The sequence below is a fragment of the Mus pahari genome, chromosome 18, assembly GCF_900095145.1.
Source record: "Mus pahari chromosome 18, PAHARI_EIJ_v1.1, whole genome shotgun sequence".
In the NCBI taxonomy this organism is placed as follows: domain Eukaryota; kingdom Metazoa; phylum Chordata; class Mammalia; order Rodentia; family Muridae; genus Mus; species Mus pahari.
The window spans coordinates 24,434,126-24,447,574 of record NC_034607.1 but is presented as its reverse complement, the minus strand read 5'-3'; the positions used below and the strand labels follow the sequence as shown (position 1 = coordinate 24,447,574).

The 13,449-nt window shown below is 47.5% G+C and overlaps 1 protein-coding gene across 1 annotated transcript in view; it reads right to left on the bottom strand.

Annotated features, from left to right (window-relative positions):
* Vav1 (vav guanine nucleotide exchange factor 1) overlaps nucleotides 1–13,449 on the bottom strand; it is a 50,180-nt gene that overhangs the window by 12,477 nt on the left and 24,254 nt on the right. Inside the window, exons 15-24 of the mRNA XM_021218523.1 lie at nucleotides 12,973–13,082; nucleotides 12,034–12,135; nucleotides 11,589–11,686; nucleotides 11,485–11,507; nucleotides 11,281–11,326; nucleotides 10,743–10,879; nucleotides 9,801–9,866; nucleotides 7,566–7,597; nucleotides 5,114–5,230; nucleotides 1,747–1,834 (exon numbers count right to left, since the gene is read on the bottom strand). Of these exons, the coding sequence (XP_021074182.1) occupies nucleotides 1,747–1,834; nucleotides 5,114–5,230; nucleotides 7,566–7,597; nucleotides 9,801–9,866; nucleotides 10,743–10,879; nucleotides 11,281–11,326; nucleotides 11,485–11,507; nucleotides 11,589–11,686; nucleotides 12,034–12,135; nucleotides 12,973–13,082 (819 nt within the window). The remainder of the gene's footprint in view (nucleotides 1–1,746; nucleotides 1,835–5,113; nucleotides 5,231–7,565; nucleotides 7,598–9,800; nucleotides 9,867–10,742; nucleotides 10,880–11,280; nucleotides 11,327–11,484; nucleotides 11,508–11,588; nucleotides 11,687–12,033; nucleotides 12,136–12,972; nucleotides 13,083–13,449) is intronic.

The window sequence follows — 13,449 nt, the reverse complement described above, 5'->3', positions numbered from 1 at the left end:
AAGAAGAAGAAGAAGAAGAAGAAGAAGAAGAAGAAGAAGAAGAAGAAGAAGAAGAAGAAGAAGAAGAAGAAGAAGAAGAAGAAGAAGAAGAAGAAATAATGAGGAAGAGGAGGAGAATCTATTTTTTTTTAAGTTATGAATTTTCATTCAGTGACCTCAGTTTCTTCTCAGGTCTACTGATCATCACGGGAAAGGCCCACATGACTAACATACACCAATCTGTTTTAAATGGCTAGAAAAGGATAAAAAGAATTAACAGGACAGCAGACACTAGCTAAACACTCATAAATTCTCAGCAAGACAGGTAGTAGTAGCTCAGGTCATGCAAAGTCAACTTGGAGACCTGCAAGCATATGCGATCTGGAGGCCTGAGAAACAGGCAGGCAAAGGGTGGGACTTGAGTCTTATCTGTAACAGTCAGGGAGTGAGTCTGGTGGTTTGCCCGGGGAGGGGCACTGTTTGGAGGTGTGGCCTTGTTGGAGTAGGTGTGTCTCTGTGGGTGTGGGACCCTCATCCTAGCTGCCTGGATGCCAGAATTCTGCTAGCAGCCTTCATCTACATCTTAGATATAGATGTAGACCCTCAGCTCTGCCCGTACCATGCCTGCCTGGGTGCCATGCTCCCGCCTTGATGATTATGGACTGGAACCTCTGAACCTGTAAACCAGCCCCAATTAAATGTTGTCCTTTATAAGAGTTGCCTTGGTCATGGTGTCTGGTCACAGCAGTAAAACCCTAACTAAGACAGTGAGTGTGCACACCTATGGGTTTGAGTGTGGGCACGTGTGTGAAGAACAGAGGTTGACTTCAGGTGTCTTCCTCTATCACGTTCCACCTTGTATCTTTTTTTTTTTATGATTATTGCTAGTTTTATTATACTGAGATAAGAAATGGAATCTTTTTCTACTTTCTACAGTAATTCTCTGCAATTTATTTCATTATCTACTTACAAACATTGGTACTGTAGTCAATGCTACTTTTAATTCAGTAAATATTTGAAACATTTTCCCATTTCTTTTTTTTTTTTTTTGCTGCTGTATTTATTTTTTTATTATTATTTTCTTTATTTACATTTCAAATGCTATCCCGAAAGTTTCCCATACCCCTCCCGGCCCCTGCTCCCCTACCCACCCACTCCCACTACTTGGCCCTGGCCTTCCCCTGTGCTGGGTCATGTAAAGTTTACAAGACCAAGGGGCCTCTATTCCCAATGATGGCCGATTAGGCCATCTTCTGTTACATATGCAGCTAGAGACACGAGCTCAGGGGGTACTGGTTAGTTCATATTGTTGTTCTACCTACAGGGTTGCAGCCCCCTTCAGCTCCTTGGGTACTTTCTCTAGTCCACCTTGTATCTTGAGGAAGGGCCTCCCACTGAGCCTGAAGCTCCCTGGTTACCTACCCTGACTCAGTGGCAAGCCCAGGAGAGCCATTTGTCTCCAGCTCCCAGAGTTACAGACATACACTGCCACATCTGGCTTTTACACAGGTTCTAGAGATCGGATTCAGGCCCTCAGGAGCCTTATCCACAAGGCATCTCCACAGCTCAGCCTGCTTGGCATCAATAAGGATTCCTCCATGACCACTATTTGCCATAACCGTTTTTAACCATGGGTCCTTAAGGGGATGAGTTCATGATTAGTGGCTCTCTGGGAAGGGCTTTAGTAAGGACCTTGAGACACAGGTACAGACACTATTGCATGGGCTCTGAGCAGCTTAGGTAGGGTTAGCCGATACCAGCCCTTACCAGAAGGCCCCGGAAAGCCTTCTTCTCCGTGATTCGGTACAACCCCTCTGACGTCATGATTTTAATATGCTTGACCTCCACGTTATACCTGGAGTGAGGGAGAAAGATAGACAGGCGGTTGAGTCCCAAGTCTGAGGACCATCCACCCAGAACAGAAGAATCAAGCTGGACTCCTTCAAGCAAAGGAAAAGAGAAAGCAAGCCGAATACCCAGCATTCATCTCTGCACCGGCTAGTTTTACATCAACTTGACCCAAACTAGTCATTTGGAAAGAGGGAACCACAATTGAAAAACAAATGCTTCCATCAGCTTGGCCCGTGGGGCATTGTCTTGCTTAATGAGTGATATGGGATAACACTGCCCACTGTGGGTGGTTCCATCCCTAGGCTGGTGGTCCTCCATTCTACAAGAAAGCAGGCTGAGCAAGTGCCATTGGGCAGCAAGCCAGTAAGCAGTGATCCTCCACGGCCTCCACTTCAGCTCTTACCTCCTGATTCCTGCCTTGAGCCCGGTGATGGAGCATATGCCCAAGTATAAACTGAAATAAACTCTTTCCTCCCCAAGGTGCTTTTTGGTCATGGTGTTTTCTCCACAGCAATAGAAACCCTAAGACACAGTCTGCTCCCTGAGTGTGGATGCGATTCGACCGCCTGCCTCATGCTCCTGCCACCGTGCCTTCCTCACTAGAGCTGACAGTTCCCTCCAACAGCAAGCTGAACAAACCCTTTCTCCACCAAGTTGTTTTTGTTAGGGACTTTATCACATAGTGCTGCAACACATAGACCCCCTGCCTCAAAGGTGTGTTAAGAAGCCAGTAGGACCCTGCAAAGAAGACAGTGTCCTTAGATAGAGAGAAAAAGTCTGCTACACTACATGAAAGATGGGGGAATGGGAAGCACTCACAGAACTGGGGCTCTGTTAATGTGGAGGATCACAGAACAACAAAATGGAAAGAGATACCCAATCTCTTTTTTTTTTTTAATTATTATTATTTTCTTTATTTACATTTCAAATGCTATCCCGAAAGTTTCCTATACCCTCCCCCCACCTCTGCTCCCCTACCCACCCACTCCCACTACTTGGCCCAGGCCTTGCCTTGTGCTGGGTCATATAAAGTTTGCAAGACCAAGGGGCCTCTCTTCCCAATGATGGCCGATTAGGCCATCTTCTGCTACATATGCAGCTAGAGACCCAATCTCTTGAATATGGCAGACGACACACTAAAAAAGACAGCAAAGGGAGAAGATGGCCATTTCTGCCAAGAGGGGAAGCTAAGTAACACAGAAACCCTAGAAATGCTTTTGTCTTTTAACTGCTGAGGCGTCACCCACATGCAAGTAAAGGGGGCTCGCCACAAAGCTTGACATCTTGAGTTCAACCCCCACGACCCTCAGGTTGGAAAGTGATGTATGCAGGCTGTCCTCCAGCCTTCACACTGCACCCCATGGGTACGTGGGCACACCAGAAATAAACATCTTCAAACCGGTGAACTCTCAAAAAAAAATATTGGGAAAGCCCAAAGCTAGAAATAAAGTCAGGAACAAGGGTAGAGCAGCCAGCCAGCGCAAGTGAACTCCCTGATAGCAGCGCTGAGCTTGGCATGCAAGGTGGCTGCACTGTCCGTCCAGTCGTGTGCCCGGGGGGAGTGGGTCCCTGCACTGCAGCTACTTGCCCCACACTTCATGTGGCCACTCCACAAGCATGGCAGTGCCTCCACTCGGCAGTTCAGGGATTTCTCAAGGCTGGCCAGTGAGGTTCTAAGATCCTCCTTTCTCTCTCTCTCTCTCTCTCTCTCTCCAGTTGTTGGGGTCGAAAGCACAGCCAGACTCGGCTTTCAAAGGCTGCTGAGAAATCACACCAAGGCCCGAGTGTGGTGTGGAGGGCACTTCTCAAGCAGCCATCTCCCCAGTTCCTATCGTGGGGCATTTTCTGAAGCTATTGTGCAGCTGCCAATCAAAACTACATCGAGGTACTATCTGACCCCAGTCGTTATGGCCGTTGCCAAGAAAAGGCACAACCAAAATTCTAGAGAGGACTGGGTAAGCAAAGGACCCTGTGAGATTGCTAACTCTTGATGAAAGCTAAGCTAGAATTCTACTCCTCAACCAAAACTGGGGTTAGCTGTCGTTAGGGGCTGGGGAGACGGCGGCTAAGTCAGTACGGGCTTGCTTTCAAGCATGGGGACTAGAGTTTGATTCCCAGCACCCATCTAAGACGAGCAGGGTGACACTTACAACCCCAGCCCAAGGAGGCAAAGACAGGGGGTTCCTTACAACTCATTGGCAGTCAGCAGAGCCACTTCTTAGTGAAAAATAATGCTTCAAAACTCAAGGTAGGGAGGGAATGCTGAGATGGTACTTGCCACCAACCTGACAACAGGAGTTCAAGCCCTGAGACCTATACTGTGGGAAGAGAGAACTGACTCCAACAAATTGTCATTGTCCCCATATGCATGCTATGGCACAAGTGCCCTCCCACACATAAATGATAAATAAATAAATATTTTTGATTTCTTGAAAACACCTATAATCAGCCTGCAGTCTCCCTCCACGTGTGGACACATTGGTAAATGCCCACATGCATGTCCACAAATAACGAAAATTAACACAAGTAAAAGTCACAGTTCAACGGTAGGGATGGAAGTTAGTACCGTGTGGAGACCAGGAGATCTGTCCTGGGGCAGCTAGATTTTATTTCCCAAGGATATTTAGTCAGCATGTCCACATGATACCAACAAGCCTATGTTCATTCTGCAGAACTCTCAACAACAGCCAGAACACGAAATCAACCAAGGCGTCCATGGATGAAGAAACTATGATAGACACACGCAGTGAAACATAATTCAGCCACTAAAAGGATAGATAGCATCCTGTCATCTACAATGTGGACGAACTGGAGGATGCTACGTTACGTGAAATAAGCCAGACGCAGGAAGACAAATACCGCAGCTTCTAAAGCACACGTTAGAGCTAAAAGTGCCGGCCTCAAATAAGAACAGAAAGAAAAGGTGCAATGGGAGGGAGAAGGAAGGGGGCACAAGGTAAGGGAGGGAAGAGGAGCGGAAGGAAGTGAAAGTCGGTAGAAAACAGTAGGTCAATAAAAGGCGCTTGCAGATGAGTGTACATTTTTGTATGGTAAATGACAAGACAGCCTTGGCAAGCACAGGTCAGAAAGGGTGTGGCCAGAGAGGGAGGAGCCCAGGTGAAACGGGTGTAGTCAGAGTGGGTGGGGCCCAGGTCAGAGAGGGTGTGGTCAGAGTGGGAGGGGCCCAGGTCAGAGATCATGGAGGGATGACCCCAAGTCTGAGAAGTGGTCAGGGAGGGAGGAACCCACGTCAAAGGGGCGTGGTCATGGAGGGAAGATTTACTTAATGCTGATGGCGAATTCCGCTGTATCTTTCACCCTCTGCCGCACCAGGTAGGTCCCATCAGAGCGGTTGGTGAGGATGCCCTCAGCGCCTGCTCGTTCCATGGGGCCCGCATACCTGCCAGGACACACCTGAGTCAGTCACGACAAGGGGTACAGGGTTGGGTTGAAGTTCAGGCTTCTGGGGAGTCCCTGGAATTTGGTCATTTGCTTTGATGACCTTCTTCTGAGCTCACTTTAGAAACTAATCTCTGTGAGTACCAGGGTAGAAGCAGAGTGAGGTGTCAGCCTCAGATACAAAGATAATGAGAAGGGCTAGCAGGAGGGCTCAGCAGGTAAAGGAGCTTGCTGCCAAGCCTGAGGACTTGAGTTCAATCCCTGGGAACCACGAGATAGAAAGAGAACCAACTCCTGCAAGTTGTTCTCTGTCCTACACACCCACAAACACACGCACACACATGCACACATGGATATGCACATGCACACATACACACATGCACACATGGGCATACACATGCATATGCACATACACATATACACACATGCATATCACACGCACACATGCACACACGCACACATACAAAATGTAAAAACATTTAAGGAAAGGTCTGAAATAAATCAGCAGTATTTTAATGCAATGTTTAAAAAAAAACAGAACAATTAAAAGCCAACTAAAAAAAGGAATGAGGCCTACGCACAGCCACAGCCACAGCGAGGCCTCAAGGACACCATGCTCACACAGTGGGGTGCTCAAGGGTACCATGCTCACACAGTGGGTCCTCAAAGACACCACACTCACACAGTGAGGCTTTAAGGACACCAAGGCCAGTGTAAAAAACAGACACCAAAGGCCCAAAGGCCACACAGTGTGGGACTCCATATGAGAAATGCCCACAGCAGAAGAGGAGAGAGAGAGAGAGAGAGAGAGAGAGAGAGAGAGAGAGAGAGAGAGAGAGAGAGAGAGAGAGAGAGAGAGAGAGAGAGAGAGAGAGAGAGCAGAGTCATGGGTGCTGAGACTGGTCAGGAGAATCCTGCTTAGAGGAATAGGACTGTGGGATGGGATGAATGTTCTGGAACTATAGACGATGACTGCACTCCATTCTGAGTGCACCAAAACATAGTGAATACAAATGTAAATATGATTGTAATATAATATATTGTGATGTGATACATTTATGTCTCCTTTACATTTCTTTATTATTGCTGGCTTAGATGGAGAGTGTGGCTTTTTTTGTAAAACGCGAAAAGAAGTAAACTGTAAAATGGTTCCTTTTGTTTTATAATTTCTGTCTTTATAAACTTATAGAGCTACTTTGCGGGTTCTCCGCGGGTTTTTCTTTTATCATCTCCTGACAGCATCTTCTCTGGCTCGGCTCGGCTTCTCCTGGCTCAGGTGTCACCAGCTGTCTACTCAGTCAGCAAGCCCAATTCACTTTTCTTCTGCGTTCACTCTTCCAATTCTCCTTCCTAATCGTTTCCCAGCCCTGCTCAATCTTCTTTCTTCTTCTCTGTCTCCTGAACCCGACTTCTACTCCTTTCTCGCTGTTCCGCCACTGGCTCAGCCTCTGCTTTTATTATCCTCTCCTCTTCCCAGAAGAGCCAACTGCCACACAAAATATCTCGTACTACAGTGGAGACTGGCAGTCAGTCCTCTCCTCCCACCAGAGAAATGAAGACTTGTTTTATTCCTTGCACTCGGGTCCTGGGACTTAGCAACAAGTGCTTGTATCCACTGAGTTGTTCACCAGTCACGTCTCTCTTCTTATACAATACGTGCTGAAGTATCCATATTTATATGTGTAAGTACATGTAGAGTTTGTTATGATGATCTGTATATACATATTTTGTATGTGAACAGCATCACATCACCTTCAACAGCATCACCACCATCACCATCACCACACTCAATACCAGCACTACCGCCATTGCTATCACTCCCACCACCATCAGAGTCATCACAATCATACTCTCCTCTCTACAGTTAACACCATCACCGCTATTGCCGTCACTACCACCAGCATCACCACATTTACTACTGTCACCACCACCATAACACCATCTTCACCATCACACCATTATTCATCACCATTACCCTCACAACCATTACCACGATCATTATCAGCAACACTATCACCGCCGCCACCACCACCACCACCACAACCACCACCATCATCATCACCACCACCACCACCATCACCACTACCACCATCATCACCACCACCACCATCTTGATTGTCACTGTGACTTTCATAATTTCCCAGAATCAGGAACCTTCCTTTCCCCTGTCCTTCCCCAGCAGCTCTTAGCCCAGGATAAACCCAGAAGTGCTTAGGATCCAAATCATAAACTACTGATCATTCTGAAAGCCTCCATGTTTAGCCTGAGCTCTCCCTTAACCCACCCACCCTGCAACAGACACCCATTTTAAAGAAAGGAAACATGATTGTACTCACCAGAGATGCACAGACAGGTCCTGAGGAGGGCCCTGGGGACACAGACAAAAACCCAAACTCAGAGAAGATGCCCTTGCCTTGGAGACTTCAGGGACACACACACACCCGCTCCACTAACATTTGCTGAATTGGTTCCACGTTCCAAGTATGTGCTATTCATGGGAGAAACAACTCTAGAACCCTGTTTCCCTTGTGTGTTTACATCATATTATATATAGTTACATATATTAACCTCAAGCCATGTACGATGACTAGCTTTCCAACATGACCCAAACTACAATCACCTATGAAGAGAGTGAGGACTGTGTAGATCGGGCACCCAGTGGGTGTGTCTGTGAGGGATCCTTCTCTAGGCAGGAGGTCCTGAACTTTATAAGAAGGTAAACTGAGCTGAGCACAAGCGAGTGAGCAGGTGACAGTGCAGGCGTCATTTCTCTCTGCTCTTGACTGTCAGTGTGATGTGAGCAGCAGTCTGAAGTTCCTGCCTTGATGTCCCTACAACGATGGGCTATAAGTGGCAGATGTATAGACGATGTGGGAGTAGGAGCAAGAAGGCTTGGAGGGAAGAATGGGGGCATGGCTGAGGAGGAGGAAGGAGGCAGGGAGCAGTGAACACAGTCAAGGGACATCACACGCACGTGTGACAACAGCCTTCTGATGTCCACAGCTGGGTGTGGTGAGTACTCACTACTTAAAACTATATTTTAAAATTTTTCCTGACTTGTGCAAATGATAAAAATCATTGCTTGCAGAGATAGTGGGTAGGCGGTGGCCCATGGACACATGAATGGCTATGGAGACCGAGAAAGGGGACTGCTTTCTAGGCAAGGTGTGCACGGCTCAACCACATTGCCAAGCCTGAATGATATATTTTTGTCATCGTTTAGAATTTGTTGGCAATGATGGGGATGGGATTTGGGACCTTGTGTATAAAAGCAAGCACCCTACCCCCTAGCTATGCTTCAGCTCCTCATTGACAGATCTTAGGCAGGGCTTCACCCCTAACCACAACCCCAGACCCTCATTGGGAAATTCTAAGCAGGGCATAGCCACACCCCGGACCACAGCCTAGACCTTGAGATAGCCAATCAATACTACCCAATCTGGAAGGAATGATGGAGTTTGAAACTCACCACGTAATTTGACACTAGAGATGCTTAAGTTCAGAGTGAGGGCCTATAAATGTAACATGAAAACAAAGGGGGAACTGTTTGGGAAGAGGATAGGGGACAGCAGGAAGAGGGGGGAGGGAGGACAGTTGGGGGAGTTAACAATGTGAGCACAGAACAATGATAGAAACATATAAAACTGTCATCATGAAGCCCATTGTTTCAATATTAAGTAAAAATTAATTTAGGGCCAGCAAGAGGGTTGGCGAGTAGAGGTTCTCACCACCACCTCTGAGCTCACGAGTCCAATACCCAGGATCTATCCAGTGGAAGGGGAGACCTAGCTCCTACAAGTTGTCCTCTGGCCTCCACACATCCAGGCACTGGAATGCACACTCACACACAAACTAAATAAATAAGCAAGCAGAGAGTCACGGAAAAGAATCTAAAGGTGAATTAAGAATGCTGAAATCAGCCGGGTGTGGTGGCGCGCGCCTTTAATCCCAGCACTCGGGAGGCAGAGGCAGGCAGATTTCTGAGTTCAAAGTCAGCCTGGTCTACAAAGTGAGTTCCAGGACAACCATGGCTACACAGGTAAACCCTGTCTCAAAAGAGAGAGAGAGAGAGAGAGAGAGAGAGAGAGAGAGAGAGAGAGACAGAGACAGAGACAGAGACAGAGACAGACAGAGACAGAGACAGAGACAGAGACAGAGACAGAGAAATAATTATGAACAGGGAACCACTGAGGAAGAAACAACAGATCAGCTCGTCAGGAGCAAGGCCAGGAAGAAGGAAGCCTTCACACGACTCAGCTCAGTGTTTGGGAGAAAAGCTAGGGACTGACCCAGCTTCTGAGCATCTGCTCCATCCCATACAACAATGCAAGTTGTTTCACAGAAAAAGCAAGAGGTTTCTACATCAGCAGTCACATGCTGACTAAAAGTGGCGCAGAGAAGTAGATAAGGTCTTGGTTTGGCAAGATGTGACCTGCCTCAATAAACAGGATGGGGAGGGGCTAAGACACATGGATGGTCCACGACCCATTCTCACCTCCCTGATTGGCCCAGTCTACTAGGGCTCTATCTGAACCCTTGACCCTCACACAATCCAGAACTGAGGCACTCACGTGGACATAGGGATGCACTCTGTTACAGGGAAACCAGCCGACTTCATTTGTAGCAGTATTCCTTCCCTAAAAAGGCAGGGGACAGAACATAATCAGAATGCATGGGTATCCTTGTGTGTGTGTGTGTGTGTGTGTGTGTGTGTGTGTGTGTGTGTGTGTGNGAGAGAGAGAGAGAGAGAGAGAGAGAGAGAGAGAGAGAGGCTACCCACTCACTTGCATGTGTGTAGCCATTTCTTTCAATGGATACTATTATTCATTCATCTCTCATTTAACATGAGGAACCTGGGACACGTTTCAAGGACAGAGCCCCAACCTAGAATCCCCAGGAAGGGGTTGAGGGTGTAGCTCAGGGTTAAATCCCCCACCTAGAATCCCTCAGTGAGGGGCTGGAGGCATGTTTATGGGTGGAGCCCCTGACTAGAATGCCCCACTGGGAGGTTGGAGGCATGGCTCATGGATGGAGCTCCTGCCTAGAATCCCTCAGTGAGAGTCTAGGATATTACTCAACAGATAGCTGCTTAGCACCCTTGAAGCCCTGAGATTCATACCCAGAACCACAAAAAATAAAATAAAATAAAATAAAATAAAATAAAATAAAATAAAATAAAATCTAACCCATAGAAGAAAAGACATTGTGGAGGCTATATAGTTACCAAGGAGCACCAGGCTCCCAGGAAGGTGACCATCCCCAGACACCTCCACTCACGTACCTTTCCCACAGGGGCCAACTCCAGAACCTCTTGAGATTATGACCCCACTCCCTCAGGTTCCATGCACCCATGACCTTGACCTGAGCCCATAATCATGACCTTATTTACTCTCGTACTCCTCAGGAAACAGCTCAAGAGCCTCATGAGGTAGTGCTCTGACCCCTTCATGTCATTTGTATCCATAACTCCACGCTCATGTCTTGCCTCTGGCTCCTACAGCCAGTGTCCATACCTCCCACCAGTTGTGCTCAGCCTCTGCCTTAGTGAGCTCCACAATGTCCCCCGGGTTGAGCCGTAAAAATGGCCCAAAGGCTCCAGGTGGAGGAGGGATCCCATAGTATTCCTGAAACACTTCCATCTTAGGCAGACCTGGAAGGTGGAAGAAGATGAAACAACATGGTCCGTAGAACACTCAACGCTGTGTCTTTAAACCCAACAAGAAAAAAAAAAATAGATAATACCAAGTGGTGGTGATGGTGAGGAGAAACTAGAACACAAGTTGGACAGCATCTACTGAAGATAAGGATATCTACCCTGGTTCCCAGCAATACCACTGCAGTGTAAACACTGAGGAAAATGGAAATACACCGTTGCCGAGAGGTAAAGCCCCTGCCTAGAATTCCCCAGTGAGGAGCTAGGGGTGTGGCCAGGGGTGGAGCCCCTGTCTAGAATCCCCCAATGAGAGGTTGGGGGCGTGGTCAGGGGTAGCGCCTCCTCTCCCTCCTGGAGTTTCGTGCAGTTGCCTCCCTCACAGCACTCTGCACACTCACCCAATTCATTCCTTTTCTTGTCCTGGGCCCTTCGATGGAGCTTGTCCTGGAGGGAGGGATGAAGAAAGTAGGCATAGACATAGACACCCTATTCCCAGACAGGAGATTCCTTCACCCTTCACTGTCCCTGTCCAGCCAGGAATGACGGTGCTCATCCCTGGGGTCTTGTTCCTCTCTCAAATACAGAATGAAATCCGATCTTACCTTCTTCATGGTTCCTGCGAAATCTATGGAAGGGAAAAGTTTGTTCAGAAGGAGACTCCCCTACAGAGAAGCTAGCCCACTTCCCTACATTATCCTGGAAATACCTTGCCCATGACGACCACATGGAGGCACTCTGCCCAGACACTCCTTGTGTGCAGGTGCCCGGCACCTGTAACAGCGATATCCCTGGTAGAACGTGCCTCTGGAATGCAGGAGAGATAAAGGGGAGACATGGGGCATTACTGGCACCCTAACCACCAATGTATGTCCTTTGAAAGAAAGCAAAGGACAAATTTAGTGATGTACACCTGCAATGCCAGTATTGAAAGGATGAAGCAAATACTGCATCCAAGCTTAGCCTGGGCTTCTGAGGGAGACACACTCTAAAAGGAGGAAGAGGAGAAAGAGGAGAGGGAGAAGGGAAGCAGAGGAAGAGGAGACGGAAGAAGTGTAGAAGAGGAGTAATGAGTCACAGTAGGGCCTCCCTCCTCTCAAGCAGAGAGGAAAGGCCAAGCAAGCTCCGAGGTTCAAGATCGCCCAGATACATACCTGAGTAACATCTGGCAGGCCTTGCAGGAAGTGGTCTCCTCAAAGGAGAACATCTGAAAATCATGCCCATTGGCTGTAGCATTCTCTGGGTAAATGTTGGAGCTGGAGAGAGAATTTGAAATGAGAGAAGCAGTCCTTCATCCTGAACATGGATGCACAGCTGTCTACAGAGTAAAGATGTCACAGGTATCTGGGGATATCTGTCCATAGATGTTGGAGCTGCACCCAGCTTCAGGCTATGGTGAGACAAGGCGCTGTGAGTGTCAACAGCGAGAGGAAACGGGTGGGCAGGTGCCGAAGGCTAGCAGAGGGATGGAAAGTGGTTGTCTAATGGGTGCGGGGTCTCCTTTGAGGGTGATGAGAGGGTTTTGAGCTAAGAGGTGGTAATTGCTCGTTTCAGATGCGTTAAATGCCACGGAATTGTAGCTGGGAGATGTTTGGGGTTAGTTATATAATTTTCACATCAACAGAACGAAGGGCAGTGAAGGAGAAGACAGAGGGGCAGGAGGAGGACATTGAGTAGAAGGAGAGAGGTAAAGAGAGAGAGAAACAGAGAAGTGGGTGGGGCCTGTGTGCATGGAGGAAGACCAGGAGAAGGGAAGAAGAAGGAGCAGGGAATGAAGGAAAAGGTGGGGAGAAACGTGAGGACACGGTCTTTGGTTTTAATTTGGGGTTTTTTTTTGGGGGGGGAGGTGTTTGGTTTGGGTTTTTTAGTTTCGAGTTTTTGGGTTTGTATTTTTGGTTTGGGGCCTTTGGGGTTTTTGTTTTGCTTTGTTGTATGTTTGTTGTTGTTGTTGTTGTCTTTATGTTTTTAGTTTTTGTTTGCTTTAGGGTTTTTTATTTTTATCTTTTAGGTTGTTTTGTTTTGTTTTGAGTTTATTGTTGCTGATGTTTTTGTGATGTGAGGATTGAACCAAATACCAGGAAAAGGAGGCTCACATGGCCATTTCAAACTGTTCCATCCACTTCTTCTTCAGCTCCCGAGTCTTGAAGAACAGCTCATAGCCCTGGGCGCCTTGATCCTCAATCAGAAGGAACATATGACTCCACTGTATATGGAAAAACATATCGCAAATGGATCCCCTGCAGAAGGCAGGATCCCATCCCACCTGTCCTTCATCCCTCAGAGTAATAAACTACTCTTGCCCAGGGCACATACACGGGTGTGTTCACACAAGACTGTTTAGACCATCCAAACACATCAGCAAGTCCAAAAGTCAATGAGGACCTGAGTTTAAACCCCAGAACCTTTATTAAAAATATCAAGAGCGGTGTCATGTGCTTAGAATTCCAGAGCTGGGGAAGCAGACACGGGAGACTCTCTGGGCCTCCCTGGTCAGCCAGTCTAGCCTAAATGGCAAGCCCCAGGCTCAGTGAGAGACTCTGTCTCAAAAAAAAAAAAAAAAAAAAAAAAAA